Consider the following 15950-nt stretch of genomic DNA (forward strand, 5'->3'; position numbering starts at 1 on the left):
AAGGTCCGCGATGGATGCCACTCACAATCAGGAACGGAGCTGAGGTGCTGGAGTGGACGGTCTCGGGCGGCGGCTTCAATTCCACACTTCCTGTTACTAGGATACTACCTTACCTGTGTGTTTGGTAGGGAAGCGTGGCATCTCCATCGCACCTCACCTCCCGGGCCATTCAGTGCTGGCGGGCGCTGCAGCTGCCACTCGCACAGCACCTGTCTGTCCACTGCAGCTGAGTTAGTTGGGGCCTTGCAGACACGACTGGCGTGGCCTCAGCGGCAGAACTCATCGATTCGTGCACCGCCACGCCATAAACACACAGAGGATCCGCAATTCAGGGGCTACGGCATGCGTAAGCCTCATTTAAGGGGCCGCAAGTCAAGGGTCGCACCAGCCACAACCTCCCATGTGAGACGGATGAACCCTGGCGGCCACCTGTACACAGCTTCCCTCAGTCAGACGCTAGACCGAACTGGGCGAGCTCTGTTGCTTCACTACAACTGAACAGCCGGGGCGAGGTGTTCACACGGCAGGAACCTCAGCGCCAACTTGTTTGTGAAGCTATCCCCAATTTTACCACTCCATGTGTATCTGGTAACTGTGCCAGATTGCTGAGGTTGTTATTTTGTTTGAACCCTTTTGAGTAAACCGGTGACCTCTTACATTGTCCCGTTTTGTTTACAAAACACCATCACCACCAACACCACATTCGAGCTGGGCCGTTTGACGTTGGTGGCATCCAACGTGGCACCTTTTCTCATCCCACTCATGATTGAGCTTTGAAACAGGCAGCCGTCTCATCGAGCAATCTTCTACCTGCGCATTACCTCCCTGCGTCACCATAAATAAACCTGCTTCCTGGTCCGGACAACCATGATCCGCCTCTCCCAGCTGCCGTGGGGTCTCGCGGCAGCCCTTGTCACGGCGACATGGCTTCCCTCACACCACGTTGCAGCTTCTCCCTCTGTAGACGTCGCACTCAAGGCCGCGTTTCCTTCACCTCCGTATCTGGTAGAGCTCCTGTAAGTTCCCTGACCATCCCACTTCACCCGCACCGGACCATTCTCACATCCGAATCCAGCGAAACCGCGGCTTCCGAGAATGCTACTGCCTACTTCCCACTGCTGGACCGCATTGCCAAGGGAGACTTTGCCCAGGCCAAGTCCGACAAAGAGCTCTATGAAAAGTTCCTCCAGGTTCTTCAAGAAGATGGGCATGTGAACCCTGAGGCGCTGGCGACCTTCAAGCTGGCTCTTTCGTTGCGGTCCGCTGCGCCCCGTGTCGAGGCTCATTATCAGTACTATACCACCGCTGTTGAGCCATATGTAGTGGCCGACGAGGACGGATGTGATCTGTGGTTTCTATACAACGGGAAGCAATACTGCAAAGCCAGCCTCCAAGCTTCATCGGGCCATGTCAACAGCAACTCCCGAGAGCGTACCTTGCCTTTTGACAGACAGTTCGGTAGTGGCCATCAGGAAATCGTGCTCTATGCCGACATCACCTCCCCTGCCTTTGGGAAATATCACGAGCCCGCCATGGAACTTGCTCGGAAAGGAGAGGCTTCGTATCGGCTGCGTTACAAGAGAAGCCTTGGACAATCAGATGATGCGCTCGCGGTCAACGGTTTTGGCGTTGAGCTTACGCTGAAAAGGACAGACTACATCGTCATTGATGACAGGGATACTGGTGGTGACAAGGCCACCGGAGATGACTCCCAAAAGACCATTAGATCTGATTCCGAGCTTGTCCTGGACGAGGATGAAGAGGTCGCAGACATCAAGCCCCTTGAAAAGTCCGAGCTTTCGCCCCTTGCTGTCAAGGCGGCATCCTTCGTTATGCAGAGCGAAGCGCCGTTTGATACCCTGCTTAAACTTACACAGGACTTCCCCAAGTACTCGACCAAGCTTGGAAAGCACAACGTGTCCAAGGAGTTTTTGGCCGAACATGAGTACAACAGGCAACTGCTGGTGCCACCAGGTGCCAACGTTCTGTGGATGAACGGTGTTCAGATGGTAGACAGACAGGTCCAGCCCTTTGGGCTTGTAGACATGCTTCGCCGGGAACGCAAACTCATCAACGGTGCCCTGGACTTGGGCCTGACTGGCCAGCAAGCCGTTTCCCTTTTGGGTCATGACGAGGTTGCCGCCGCAAAGGCCACCGAGGAAGAGCCTCGTAGGTTCGACTGGCGGGATGAGCCCGAGGGTGGTCAGGTCATTATCTGGCTGAACAACATTGAAAAGGACAAACGGTACGCCGAGTATTCTCCGTCGGTCTGGGCTTTGATTCAGCACTTTGGACAAGGATTGCCTCAAGTTCGCAAGAACCTTTTCAACCTTGTTGTTCCTGTAGACTTCTCCAGGGCCGAGGATGTCACCCTAGTCACCAGACAGCTCCTTGCTTTCATGAAGCGAGGCATTCCCGTCCGGTTTGGCCTTGTCCCCCTAACTCCCACAGGCGAGGCCGTAGAACAGGCAAAGGTCCTGTACCATCTTCTCAACACGTATGGTTTGGCTGCCATGTCTACCTACCTGGAAAAGTCTCTTGAAGCCTCCAGCACCGATAAGCCCAACGAGGATATCTTCAATCTGGCCATCAAGGACCGTGAGATTCGACCAGACCATGAGGCGCTACCTTTCAAGGACATTTTTGCCTCCGAGGAGTTGGAAAAGCAGGTCCACCGCGCGAAGCACTGGTGTGAACGCCTCAGGGCTGATACCGACATTCCTCCTGCCTTCATAAACGGCTTCGCCATCCCCCGTGAAGAAGACTGGCTACGGAACATGAACCATAAGCTTATGGTGGACCTCCAGATGTTGCAACAGGCGGTTTATTATAACAAGGTCAATGATCACACCAATGTCCCGGGCTTCTTCCTAGAGAACGCCATTGCCCGGCGCAATACGTTCATATACCCCGAAGATGCCAACGCCGTCAAGGTCCTGAATGTCAACAAGGTGTATAGCGAGCATCAACGTCTGTTCAGCAAGGTGCCTGTGGTTGAAGCGGATGACACTGCCCTCAAGGAAGACTGGGCAGTATTTACAGTTGTCACAGACCTCAATAGCGTGGAGGGCCAGAAACTCCTTTACTTTGCGCTGCGTTTCCGTCAGGAACATCAAGGAGTTCGCCTCGATATCGTTCATAACCCCGCTGACCTGACCAACTCGCCTTCTATCATGAACCAGCGCGTCAAGGCCAAGGAGAGCAGTCTGCTGGAGGTTACCCGCCTTGTTGACCTTGAAACTATCCTCGAGGAGGGCAAGCCTGAGGCGGATGCGGATTTTGATGCCGACCTTGCTAGCTTCCTCTCTAGCTTTAACTTGAAGTCTGGAGACAATATGCTCATCCTTAATGGCCGCATCGTTGGTCCTATCGCGTCGGCAAATGACTTCGTTAAGGAGGATTTTGCTGAGTTCCTCCGAACGGAACGTATGAACCGCATCCTTCCGGTTTACAAGGCAATCGAGGATCTTGGACTGACTGATAAGGTCTCTGGACCTTTGGCTGCTGCCAAGCTGACCTCAGTCACTGCTCTCTCGGGCATCTCAGATACTCCTCAGGGTATCTTTGACTCTGCCCCGCCCATCAGAACAACGGCTTATAACAGATTAAACACCACATATACCTCCTTCCATGTCGGTAACCCCGAGACCGCCACGATCTTCTTTGTTGCGGTCATCAACCCTGCCAGTGAGATGGGTCAGAAGTGGGCTCCCATCCTCAAGGTCCTTTCCGAACTTGAGGGTGTTCATCTGCAAGTATTTGTCAATCCACAGACTGAACTATCGGAGCTCCCCGTCAAGAGGTTCTACCGTTACGTCCTGGAATCTGCTCCCAGCTTCGATGAAAGCGGCAAGGTAAAAGCCTTGTCGGCGACCTTCAACGGAGTGCCACCAGAGACCCTCCTCGTTGCCGGCATGGATGTCCCGCCTGCTTGGCTCGTCGCGTCCAAAGTATCCGTCGACGATCTCGACAATCTTCGTCTCAAGGACATCAAGGCCAAGAGAAACACAGAGCACGTAGAAGCCATCTACGAGCTGGAAAACATTCTAATCGAGGGTCACTCCCGGGAATTCCCGTCCGGCTCACCTCCGCGCGGCGTGCAGCTCGTCCTAGCAACCGAGAAACACCCCCACTTCGCCGACACCATCATCATGGCCAATCTCGGCTACTTCCAATTCAAGGCCAACCCAGGCATGTACAACATCCACCTCATGGAGGGCCGTAGCTCCGACATCTTCACCCTCGACAGCGTCGGCGCCCAAGGCTGGTCCCCCGTCCCCGGCGACGAAACGACCGAGGTCGCCTTGCTGTCTTTCCAGGGCGCCACGCTCTACCCCCGCCTAACGCGCAAGCCAGGCATGGAGCGCGAAGACGTTCTTCAGGACGAGACCACGCCCCATGACGAATCCCTTGTCTCCAAGGGTCTCAAATTCGCCGAGGGCCTCTTCGGAGCCAAGAAGCCCGCCGAAAAGTCCATATCCGAGACCGAACACGCAGAAATCAACATCTTCTCCGTCGCCTCCGGCCATCTGTACGAGCGCATGCTCTCCATCATGATCCTTTCCGTCATGGAGCACACAGACCACACGGTCAAATTCTGGTTCATCGAGCAATTCCTGTCCCCCTCATTCAAATCCTTCCTCCCCCACCTGGCTGCCGAATATGGGTTCAAATACGAAATGGTCGCCTACAAATGGCCGCACTGGCTACGGCACCAATCGGAAAAACAGCGCGAAATCTGGGGTTACAAGATTCTGTTTCTGGACGTCCTCTTCCCCTTGAGCTTGGACAAGGTTATTTTCGTGGATGCAGACCAGATCGTCCGCACGGACATGTACGACCTCGTCAGCCTCGACCTGGAGGGGGCACCGTACGGGTTCACGCCCATGTGCGACTCGAGAACGGAAATGGAAGGCTTCCGCTTCTGGAAGACCGGGTACTGGGCCAACTACTTGCGGGGCCAGCCGTACCACATCTCGGCGCTGTACGTGGTTGATCTGCGCCGCTTCAGGGAGCTGGCCGCTGGCGATCGATTGAGGCAGCAGTATCATACGCTGAGCGCGGACCCGAATAGTCTGGCCAACCTGGACCAGGATCTGCCGAATCATATGCAGTTCCAGATCCCGATCAAGAGCCTGCCGCAGGAGTGGTTGTGGTGCGAGACGTGGTGTTCTGATGAGACGCTGACGAAGGCGAGAACGATTGATCTGTGTAATAATCCAATGACGAAGGAGCCCAAGTTGGAGAGGGCGAGGAGACAGGTGCCTGAGTGGACGGTTTATGACGAGGAGGTTGCGGCGTTGGTTAAGAGGGTCAGGGAGCAGGAAGACAAGAAGGCTGGGGAAGTTTTGGAGGGGAAGAAGGTTGAGGAGCAAGTGATTGTGGAGGAAAAACATGAGGAGGAGAAGGAGCATGTCATTGATGAGTTGTAGATCTGCAAAGCGAGGTGTCATGGCATGGGTGGGTGTTAGTTAGTCCTGTTAATGTAACGTGCGCCTATAGTACATCTGACAGATGATATACAAACCACTTCTCTGGCCCTTCTTATAACCAGCTGAAGGGCATGAATATCAGATACTGCGCTATATAGACAACAAACCGCCACTGGAGTCTTTACCAACCCCAGCAGCTGATCGAAGGATGAATGCTACTGATAGTTTACGTAGTGTGATGATTGTTACGATGTCTAACGATTTGTGTATTTGAAAATCCTCCCATAACACACCCGAAACACCCAAACACCGTACGCTACATGATACTTGTTTCTCAGCTAAATCTCACCATCCGACGACACCCAAAACTCCATCAGGCTGCGTTGATTGCACGCACCCTCTTACCCAGCATCCCCGCCCTCCTCAATTAGAGAGAAAGAAAAAAAAAAAGAAAGGAAACACCATCCGCTCAATGAGAAATATACTGAAACACAGCACTAACATCCCTCTCCCCAACCTCCTGCCTCAACAAATGATCATGAATGCTCTTCATCCCTCCACTACCACCATTCGGGTCGCCGCCCTTTCCACTCTTACCCGCCACGTCCCCGCCCTCCCAATGATTAACAAAGTGATTCCAAGTACTAGTATCGCCATACAACATGGCCTGCGCCTTCATATACTGCCTACCATCCGGTTTACACCGCTTACACTTGAACGTGTCATGGGTATCGCTCTTGGTCCCGGGTCTGTAAGTGAACAGCTCGCGCAGCGAGTCCAGAGAAAAGTGTCTCTCCACATCTTCGGCGCTGTCGACGACGCACGACGACAGGGATTGCTTGTGGCTCTGTCGCTGGAAGATTTTCTCTTCAATGGTACCCGTAGCGATGAAGCGGTAGACAAAACAGTCCTTCTTCTGGCCGTCGCGCCACACACGCGCCAGCGCCTGCTGATCGGCTGCTGGATTCCAGTCCGGGTCGAAGAGGACGAGTCGGTTGGCACCGATCAGGTTGAGGCCGCACCCACCGGCTTTGGAAGAGAGCAAAAAGACAAACTCGTCGCCTTCCGGGTCGTTGAACTTGTCAACAAGTTTTTGGCGTTTGTTGACGTTCATGGTGCCGTCTAGTCGGAGGCAGCCGTATTGCCGGTTGCGGCAGAGACGCTCAAAGAGGTCAAGCGTTTGGGTGTAGTTGCTGATGAGGACAATCTTGTCGTTAGTGTCGGCGCGGATGCGGGCGAGCATGCGGTCGAGCACTTGCATCTTTCCGGAGTACCAAGGCTTGACGTCGCGGTCGCGGCCGCGCGCTTCCTTTGGAACGTAGTCTTCTGGCCAGTACTGCTCGCAGCCGGGCAGATCGGCCGACAGGTCGAGCAGGTCTGGGTGGTTGCAAAGCTTCTTGAGGATGTTGATGGCCTTGAGAGGTTGAGAGCCCTTGCCGCGCAGGAGAGCTTGGATGTCGGGGGAGGCGACAAAGTAATTGTACAAGTCGAGCTGGAAAGGAGCGAGGTTGCAGAAGACAACGTGCTCGTACTTCACGGGGAGGTACTTGGAGAGAATATCGTTGGTACGGCGAATGATGAACTTGTTGACGATGGCAAGGAGTTCAACCAGGCACTCGTCACCACGCTTCCGCTCAGCTTCTGAGGCGTCAGCATCGCGGCCGCGTAGAATCGGAATTTCGAAACGTTTGCGGAACTCGAGACGAGTACCGAGGAGATCTGGGTTGGCGAAGCTGATCAGAGCAAAGTACTCTGACAAGTCGTTCTGAATGGGTGTACCAGACAAGATGACCCTCCTCGAAACATTCAGGCTGTTCAAGGCACTGAACGTCTGACTGTCTCCGTTCTTCAGGCGATGACCCTCGTCGCAGAGCATCAACCCAATGGGAGTCCCCTTAAGCTCGTCCACATTAAGCCTTAGCGTCTCGTACGAGACAATAATCACCGGTCTCGTCACAGACCGTCCACTGGCAATCGCCCACTGCCGCAGCTGCCTCGTCAACTCCTCCTTTGAGGCCTTTCCATCAATGGCAAAGGGCGTGATAGCATCCGCGCCCAACCATTTGACCAACTCATTCGCCCAATTCCTGACCAAACTTGATGGACACGCCACAATCGCCTTTTGGATCGTCGACTTTCCAGCATCCGGCGACTGCTTCAACAGCGTCCACAGTAGCGTGATGCACTGCAACGTCTTTCCTAAGCCCATCTCGTCCGCCATGATGCAACCATTCGCCTTCTCATCGATCATGCCCGTCACGCACCGGTACATGAACCGGACACCCTCGATCTGATGCGGCCGCAGCACCTTAGCCAGCCTGGGATCAATCACCACCGGGACACGAGGGTGCTCACCCTCGACTTTCTTCTTGATGCCCAGAATCTCCGCCAGACTCTTGTGCACCAGCGGCGCATCAACCTTGACCTCTGGTTCTTCCTTCTTTTCTTCAATGGCCTTTGGCGCCGTATCCTTGGGCTTATCATCCACTGTCGGATCATACAGCACAATAGCAAACTCGTCGCACGGGTCATGCAGCGGCTTAGCTACAAAGACGGCGCCCTGTCTCAGGCCGAGCGTGGGTGGGGGGCGGTTTGGGTTGTACGCGGTCGTGTTCTTGTTGATGAGCGGCACGGAGAACGCCTTGCGAAATACCTGTGATTTGTCTTTGACTGCGAACACGGGGAACTTGTTGGCGTCGCGGTTGGCGAGGGCGAGCCGGTCGGCGTTGGTGTAGGGCTTGTCGGCGCCATCCTCGTCGTCTTCGCCACCAGCACCTTTATAATCGATTTTTCTGCGCTTTCGTGCCGGCCGGTCGACGGCTACGGTGCGCGTCGCGGAGCCGGGGCATTTGAACGGCTTGGTGAGTTTATCGAGGGATTGAGGTGTGGGGAACTTGCTGCGTTGAGTGAGAGCGAGACTGTTGGTGCTGTTGTCCTTGGAGGCGGCCTTGGGTGTTGAGACCATGGATGCTGTCCTATCGAGATCCAGGGGTGTTAGTAGCCGGGTGCTGAGAGTGGTGATGTTGGTGATCAATGGTAATAGGAATACATGGGGAGGTTACGGTGTCTGCTTACATCTTCGCTGTAGAGGTAAGGAACGGGCTTTGTTGCAACGGCCTCGTTAGCGCCTAGCAACAACACTTGGCCTGTTTTTTTGTGTCTTTTTTTATTCCAGGCCCGTCACTCAAAAGATCAATGACCGAAAAATCCGGAAGGCAAATGAGGGGGGAAGAATCAAAAAAAACCACCGCAAAAAGACTAAGAAGCGGGCTACAGGCAGGAAGATGGCGATTGGCGCCTGCTTACCTTAACAATGTTGACTAAACACAGACGCGAAGATCGGAAGGATGAGGGGCGAATCGCGCCTTCCTCACACGGTGTCACATGATCTTGCCAAGATTTCCCTATTAGGTGACTAGACTAGACTGCTAATTACAGTGTGTGGCCAATCCTAACCCTTGATCATTCGTCTCCACTTTTGCATCATTCACAGCTTCGTCTGATTGGTCATTGTTTGTTACACCTACCAATGCCGTCGTCGTCGTTCTATGTTGAGGGCATTCACACATGCTCCTCAGTGAGACCTATGGTCCAGACCGACAAGTGCCAGGAAGGTATTAAATATGTATTCTCAAGTCGTAAGCACCCCAGAAAGTAACGATAGACAGAATTTGTCATGCATGCATGCTCGCTTGCTCTATGCCATGGTATAACGTAAAGGAAGTGGGTGTGTGTGTGTGTGTTTGTGGTGTTTAGCGATAAAAGATCCCAGTCCCCATAAAGTCACGCTTGTCATCTTCGTCAAAATCTGCCTTAAACGCCTTTGTCCCCTCTTTCTCTTTCTTTCCCAAGCTCTTCGCGACATACCATATCGTCCATCCATTATTTTGTCCCTTAGCCCTTGACCTCCCTTTCCAGCGACGCATCCATGACCTCACCAGGTGAAGGTTCGCCTTCTCCATCACTGTCAACCACATCCTCACCCCTTGCCGCGCGTCTCGCATTCTCCCTTTCACGGTAAATCTCCGACCTCCTGATATCTGCCTCGCGCAGGCTGTCTACATACGTCCTGTACTTCACAATTTCGTTGAGGAGATGCTGGCTCTTCTTCTCCCAGTTGGTCATCGCCTTGGCCGCGTTCACTGATCGAGGCGAGAATGCCAGAAGCATAGGACTCCTGAGCGAATTATGCTTTTGGAAATCTTCTTCAAGACTCCTGACGTAGGCGATGAGATGCCCAAACTGTTCACGCTCCGAAAGGGTGCTGGGCCGAAGGGACTGCGAGGGCGGTGTCCACTCGGCAATGTGAATCTTATCACCTGGTAGCTTCGAGGACGATGATGCGTGGTTGGGACGGGGGAGTGCGCCGGGGCCGCTGAATGTGACACCGAGGGCGCCGCTGCTGGCCGAGCTTCCCGGCCGACCAAAGTCGAAAGAAGAGCTTCTAACACTGCGTCGACTATGGAGCGAGGCACGGCTGCCAGAGATCGTGCTGGAAACCGCCATCGCTGCCATTGCCGATGCCGCGTTTGCTGCGCTGCCAGGGCGTGAATGGCCCTTGTAGTTGCTGCTGACGCTGTTGCTAGCAGGACGCCCGGTAGTTCCGCCGCCGCCACCTGTGTTGTTCAGGTCGCCATTACTTTGGATGCCAGAAACCCGGGTCGAGTTGATCACCGCATCACTCCAGCCGTATTCGATATTGGAGACACCGCCTATCATGGGATGGGTGCTTGACCGCGCGCTCCAATAGTTGGCTGTAGTCACAAATTCCCTGCAGATCTCGGCCGTTCCGACCTGGAACAAATGGAGTGCCCCGTTAGGTAACGACAAACACCAGACGTGCGGACGGGCTCGCGAATAGCCTGGTGGCGGCATAATCGTCGCCAGTGTCTGGCGCAGCGAAAACGTGCCCACTTTTACCGCATTGTCCTGCCAGTTGCCACCACCAACAACTCCTCCCTTTGGTGCGTTACTGCGCATTCCCCTTTTCCTGCTCGTCGATTTGTTTGGAGAGAAGGAGAACAAGCTTAGCTGTCCCTTCTGGATAACTGCAAAGACCTCGTTCCATGTGCGTTCTTTGGACCGTTTATCGACGGTTTCCATATGATGTTTGTGCGTAACAATACCCTCCTTGACCCATGGAGGACCGGCTAATTCCAGGGACTCATCTTCCAGCAGCTCCCCGGCGTTGAAATCCTCCGTCTTGCTAATCGCGAGATCAAGTGTGTTGTCTTCGCGTATGATGGCCTGACTAAGCGCATTTGCAAACCCAATCGATTGCTGATAGTCGCCACGGAAGGAGGATCCAAAAGAGTCCATGGACATTGTCGTATGGGTCCTACCCAGCGACGCTTTGCTCCAGGTCGCCGAGGATTCGGTGGGGCTCCAAAGTGAGTTTCCGTCGTCAAAGCTAGTCCGGCTCGAATTAAAGCTAGTTCCAAAGCCTCTTGGTCGCGACCGACTCTTTGAGTTCCATCTGGATGAATTCGCCTTGGGCCCTTCGGGAATCCTACCCCGAGTGGAAGCCATACCCTCCGATGGCGCTTTACTCAGTACACTAGGGCTCCGCTTGAGCACACCCATAACCGACAAGCTGCCTTGGGCGGTTGTTGAGAGACCCGTCGTATTGGTGGCACCGCCAAATAACGGCAGGCTTTCGTCGCGGATGGATGAGTAAATGTCTTTGAGGACTGCTTCGACTTGCGATTCCCATCCTTTCAGGGGCCCATCAAAGGGCGCTCTTACGAGAGGCCCGCAACTGTCAGCGGTAGACGAATCTGTTATTGTACCAAAGCCAGACGTCGGCCGTGCTGGCGGCTTGAAAGAATGTCTGAAACTGTGTTTGTTATCTTCACTAGAGTTGCGACGGTTGCCCTCAACGCCAAGACTAGCACCTTTGCCAGGTAGAATACTGGGACGTTCAAATGCTTCCGGATTTGAATCCTCGAGTGCCTGTCGGATCGTGGTCATGGTGTTCTTGATGAACTGGCTCTTGGTCATCTTGTGTTCAATATCAGCCATATGCAAGTCCGTATTGAGGAGCATGATGGAGTAGCAAATGGTGTGAATGATGTCTGTAACGTAGATTGTCAGCGCAAGAAACACTTCGATTGCATTCCAAGAAGGACTTACCCATTGATTTGAACCCATGATTGGGATTGCATTCACACCATCGGTTGGAGAAAGCGACCAGAATCCGATCAACCTGCTGGGTTTCCGCCCTCAGAAGGAGGCGGTTGCAAAGCTGTCGCAAACTAGCACAAACACTCATGTTCTCAAATTCATAGTTTTCCATGTACGCCCGGAGCGTGCGTTGCCGGACAGGACCCTCCTCACCCATCCATGCGGCCGCCTTGTCTCTGGCAATGAAGTCCTCATTACCTTCGTAAATTTTGAGCGCCTTCTGCCGGTCATCGTCGGTGGGGTCGCCGACCACGAATTGTTCGGGCTCGTCGAGTTCTGATTTGCTGGCCGGCTTGATTGATTCGGCAGTCTTCAAGCCACCTGCGCCCAAGCCCAGCGAATTAGGCTCGGTGTTATCTACCCGTAAACTAGGCAAGCTGGGTTTCTTGCTCGCCTTGGAGGACATCTTGGAGTTCTGACGAGCAGGAGCCTTCAAGTCCTCCTTTGACTTGCCAAGGCTAGGGTAGCTCTTCGACTTGGACACCGTCGGCGAAGAGGATCGTCTTTTCTTTTCCTTTGCTTGACCCGGCCTCAGGCTTAGTTTACGAGACTCGGTGCGAGAAACTGTCTTTGATTCGGGACTGTATTCGCTCTCGCTATCATCGCGCAAGAATGATCTCGGGGGTGAAGTCATGGTTCGATCGAGCGCTGGCCTGCCTGGCATTTCTATTCGAGGCTGTCTGGCTTCAACCGAGTCGCTAGAAGAGTTAGGGTCGATGGCGCGTATCACGGCTTTTGGACTCGGTTCGTAGTCGGGAGAGAATCCTCTTTGATAACTATCCTTGTTCCGTCTGATCTCGGGAGAATCCTCCAAAGATCTGTATGGCGCGCCCGAGTCAGAAGCCTCTGTCGACGGTAGAGGGGCATCGGCAAATGATTCAATAATAGGACTATCCTGCAAGAACGGGTCCATAGCCCGCCTTGAGCTGCCGCCCATGGGACTCGGCTCCGGCCTAGCCATCAGGGTGTCTCGGTTGCCCAGAGTCATTCTGGCTGGCGACTTGTTCGGTAAATGAGGGATCGGCGGTAGTTCCAGTTCCGTGATGGACTGCTTCCGCCTCTTGAAAAAGGACGAAGTCTTCTTTTGCAGCGTATGTGTGACGGTCTGGGGTGGCTCGCGAACAGGTGGGAGGGTTGGCGACTTGAGCGAATTCACCTTACTGCTCGAGCCGTCGTTGGCTGTCGATGAGAGGTATGGGAACGTGGGCGGAGTTTGAGAGTTGGCCTTGGACGAGCCAAACAATTTGCGGAAAAAGCCAGATTTCTCCTTTGGTTGTTGGATGGCTTGGTGTATGGCGCTTATCGGGTTCTCAAGCATAGTATCCTTGGTCTTCTCGTAGCCGACATGGGGAGCAGGCGCTGCGTCCACGTCAAAAGGAGGAATAGAAACCGGAGGAACAGAGGGAACATCGCGCTGGGCATTGTATTTCACTTCGGACTGGCGCACCGTCGATGCGCTCTTTGAAGATCTCATGCTGCGTGGGCGATCAATACCCGGGGCTTTGGGCGTTAATTTGGAGTTGCTCTTTGTGTCTAGAGGCGCAAGAACGGGCAATGACGGGACGGTAGTCAGCCTTCGTGGGCCGGCGGGGACGTGAGGGGTAGGCGCGGCATCGTAGTCGTGCTCGTGGCCGTTGTCAAAAAGGGATTTTGAAAACTCAATGTGCCACGGAGGCTGTTGTTGACTGGTGGAGGGCCTGGCGTCGCCGCAATCAAAGCTGGATGATCTGCCAATGCCTCGGGCCCAGCGCTGGCTGCCAAGGACCTGCGCATAGCCTGGGTCTATGCTGTTAGTGCTGCTGCCTTTGCTGCCCTTGCCGCCTCTCGAATGTATCGCCCGTGGCGTGCCACCCAGCTCGCGCATGCTGTTGATGCGACCCAGGCCTGATTGGTAGCCCGAACTGCTGTTACTCCGGCGCCTGCGCGACGACCTATCCTCTGCCTCGTAATCCGAGCTGTAAGTGTACGCATGTCCACGACCTGCCCTTGAGTTGAACGACATTGTGCGACCGGTGTCGTTTCCGTACGAGTAGATGTTGGAATCGTCAAAGGCGTTCCGTGACCCGCCGAACGAGGTGCCCATCTGCTCCAATGACAGCTTGTCGAGTCCCAGGAGCATGTTTGTGACCAGGGAATCGCGGGTAAACTGGCGGGGCGAGAGCGAAAGGTCGTGCGAGTCGCGATGGGGCGGGCGCGTCGATTCGGGGGAGGGTTCGGAGGGGCGTTCGGAGGGATCGGACTCCTTCGACATGTTCGTGTCGACGGGTCTGAGGCTTTGAAGAAAGGACTCGATATCGGCGGCGTTCCGCACAGGGTCCCTCAGCGAGCGGGCACCAGAGGGAGACCTTCCACTTTTGCGCTTGGGGGGCGTGGACGGGTGGAGGAAGGGGTGCTGCGCGGGCGTGGTTTGCAGAAAGTCGTCGCTGCTGTGCCTCCTGTGATGGCTCGTGTGATGGCCGAGATGGGAAAGGGGAGTCGGAGTATCTCTGGTGTTGATCCTCAAGTCTAACCTTGGGTCAGGGTGCTGGTTGTGGTTCCGCCTCGCATTCGCACTTGGGCGCGCCGTATCTGGAGAATGCATTGTGGTGTACAGCAGCCGGAGCCACTCTGGTCTAGTTCGAGGCAAGCAAGACCCAAGACACACGTTTACTCAGAAGGTAAAAAAAAGTAAAGAGACCGGGATGGATTAGGTTGGGATAAGCAGTGACAGGCTACCGAGGCCATCCACACTGGAGCGAAACTGGAGAGACTGGAACGCGCCCAAGCCAATCCCCGTTGCGCGCAATCAAACGGGCTGATTATTGGCGCGGTGCAAGGGGCATCCACGGACGACGATCGAGGAACGACACAGGAACCCGCTGCGCAGAACCCAATGTGGATGGATCGGATGTAGAGGTAGGTACCGGGCAGTATAGTGGGCGTGTAAAGAGTAGCCCCCCCAAGGGACTGGACAATTGGTGGGATGTCGTGGAGGGTATGTGGTTAGGTCAAGTCGGTTCGTTGTTGCTGAGTATACCTCCCGTCTACATGTAGTTGGTGTACCCGGGCGACTTGCCTAAAGTTAGGTAACCCGGTTCGTTGTCTGTCAATTCTTGACAAACTATGGTCGGACGGATTTGAAATTAAACTTGGGTTGAAAAGGTCACGTCAGGCTGATCCTCTAGGTAATCCATGACACCTTACTAGCACGGCGCTGAAAGTGGGGTATCGCTGGCATGGAAACTTCAGATTTCCTTCCCCGGACTCAGAACTGGAGTCTCCTTGAAAAGTAGAAGCCTTGTGCCTCCCATTACTTCTAAAGCTGCAGCGACGAGGAGAGCGAGAGACCGAGTGAACTGAGCCAACCGCACTCGAACTCCGACTTGACGGAGGTTGACTAAGGTACCTACTAAGGTAAGTATGAAACAAGAGGAAAAAAAACTTGGTCTCAAGGGGACGGAATGGAATGCAGTGCCTGACCGGGACGGAGCGTTCGACGGGACCCAAGATCCTGTGCGGGAGTGCGGGGATTCGCTCCGCACGGTCAAGGTACCACTGATTCAGGTACCAGCCCAGAACCACGGGCAACGAACCAGGGACTTTCCTGGGCCTTGAGTCCATTCCGCGCGCCTCCCTGGCACAAATGCTTCCATGATGCCTTGCTCAGACCAACACATACAACGGAAATAAGTCTGTCTCCAACCAATCTCCGCCGCAAGTCTTTTGTTCTACAGTTTACAACTGCTTCAAAGCCTGGACTCAACTCAAGTCTTGACAGGAAATCTGGAGAAGATCAGATGAACGAAGCAGTGACATGCCCCCTCGTCCCCTCGATGCAGAGGCCCCTTTTTTCGGATATGTACTAAATGCAAGTCACAATGCCGGCATGGCCTCTTGGACGCTCGTTGGCTCACACAAACTGCGCTTTCCCCTTTTGTGCTGCCAAATGAAACTTTAGTGCCCACTAGGTAGAGGTACCCATCAGATTGATGCCGTCCGTGCACATGACCAAAGGGCCAGTGAGTGTTGTCGAATCCATCAGACTGATTCCATGATATTTTCCTTCACGGCAGTTATCTGACTTTGTGAGCGTCTCTCCAAGAACCTCCTCTCCTCAGCCTCCATCGACCCGGACCCTGAATGCTTTTTGGTCTCCGTCATAACTTCAACTCCCCTTGTCCGATCTTCCTGATCCAAGCACGTATCTGAAACGGGCCTGGACTCGAAGAGAGAGGATCGATATCAACCGCGTTCCTGGTTTGGGTTTCGCCAAGCCCCAACCGTTGCAACCTGGGGGCCCACCGAAATTTACCACCACGCTCGGACGAGTCGAGGTTTTGAGCCCCGTCTCTACCC

General features: G+C 54.3%; 3 protein-coding genes across 3 annotated transcripts; 1 reads left to right on the forward strand and 2 right to left on the reverse strand.

Annotated features, from left to right (window-relative positions):
- The first annotated feature begins 494 nt into the window (after positions 1 to 494).
- On the forward strand, positions 495 to 5655 carry B0T23DRAFT_365152 (UDP-glucose:glycoprotein glucosyltransferase-domain-containing protein). The gene is made up of 2 exons (XM_062836359.1): positions 495 to 1016; positions 1076 to 5655. Exons 1-2 carry the CDS (start codon positions 868 to 870, stop codon positions 5430 to 5432), a joined length of 4506 nt encoding a protein of 1501 aa, XP_062689104.1. The 5' UTR covers positions 495 to 867; the 3' UTR covers positions 5433 to 5655.
- A 153-nt stretch (positions 5656 to 5808) lies between these two features.
- B0T23DRAFT_387883 (P-loop containing nucleoside triphosphate hydrolase protein) lies at positions 5809 to 8734 on the reverse strand. Its single transcript, XM_062837710.1, has 2 exons — positions 8508 to 8734; positions 5809 to 8407 (listed from the first exon to the last, which is right to left on the reverse strand). Coding segments are annotated over exons 1-2 (2508 nt in total). The 5' UTR covers positions 8510 to 8734; the 3' UTR covers positions 5809 to 5901.
- A 100-nt stretch (positions 8735 to 8834) lies between these two features.
- B0T23DRAFT_228289 (uncharacterized protein) lies at positions 8835 to 14396 on the reverse strand. The gene is made up of 2 exons (XM_062833835.1): positions 11565 to 14396; positions 8835 to 11506 (listed from the first exon to the last, which is right to left on the reverse strand). The coding sequence occupies exons 1-2, from the start codon at positions 14194 to 14196 to the stop codon at positions 9327 to 9329; spliced, it is 4812 nt and encodes a 1603-aa protein (XP_062689106.1). The 5' UTR covers positions 14197 to 14396; the 3' UTR covers positions 8835 to 9326.
- Between the last annotated feature and the right edge of the window lie 1554 nt (positions 14397 to 15950).

Source organism: Neurospora hispaniola (genome assembly GCF_033458365.1).
Source record: "Neurospora hispaniola strain FGSC 10403 chromosome Unknown B0T23scaffold_8, whole genome shotgun sequence".
Taxonomy (NCBI): domain Eukaryota; kingdom Fungi; phylum Ascomycota; class Sordariomycetes; order Sordariales; family Sordariaceae; genus Neurospora; species Neurospora hispaniola.

What these genes read in the sequence shown, in the direction of transcription:
- B0T23DRAFT_365152 (XM_062836359.1), top strand. Translation starts at nt 868, where the DNA reads ATGATCCGCCTCTCCCAGCTGCCGTGGGGTCTCGCGGCAGCCCTTGTC. An exon ending in CCGTATCTGGTAGAGCTCCT is followed by an intron (nt 1,017 to 1,075) that starts GTAAGTTCCCTG and finishes ATCCGAATCCAG; the next exon opens with CGAAACCGCGGCTTCCGAGA.
- B0T23DRAFT_228289 (XM_062833835.1), bottom strand. Translation starts at nt 14,196, where the DNA reads ATGCATTCTCCAGATACGGCGCGCCCAAGTGCGAATGCGAGGCGGAAC. An exon ending in TCATGGGTTCAAATCAATGG is followed by an intron (nt 11,507 to 11,564) that starts GTAAGTCCTTCT and finishes TCTACGTTACAG; the next exon opens with ACATCATTCACACCATTTGC.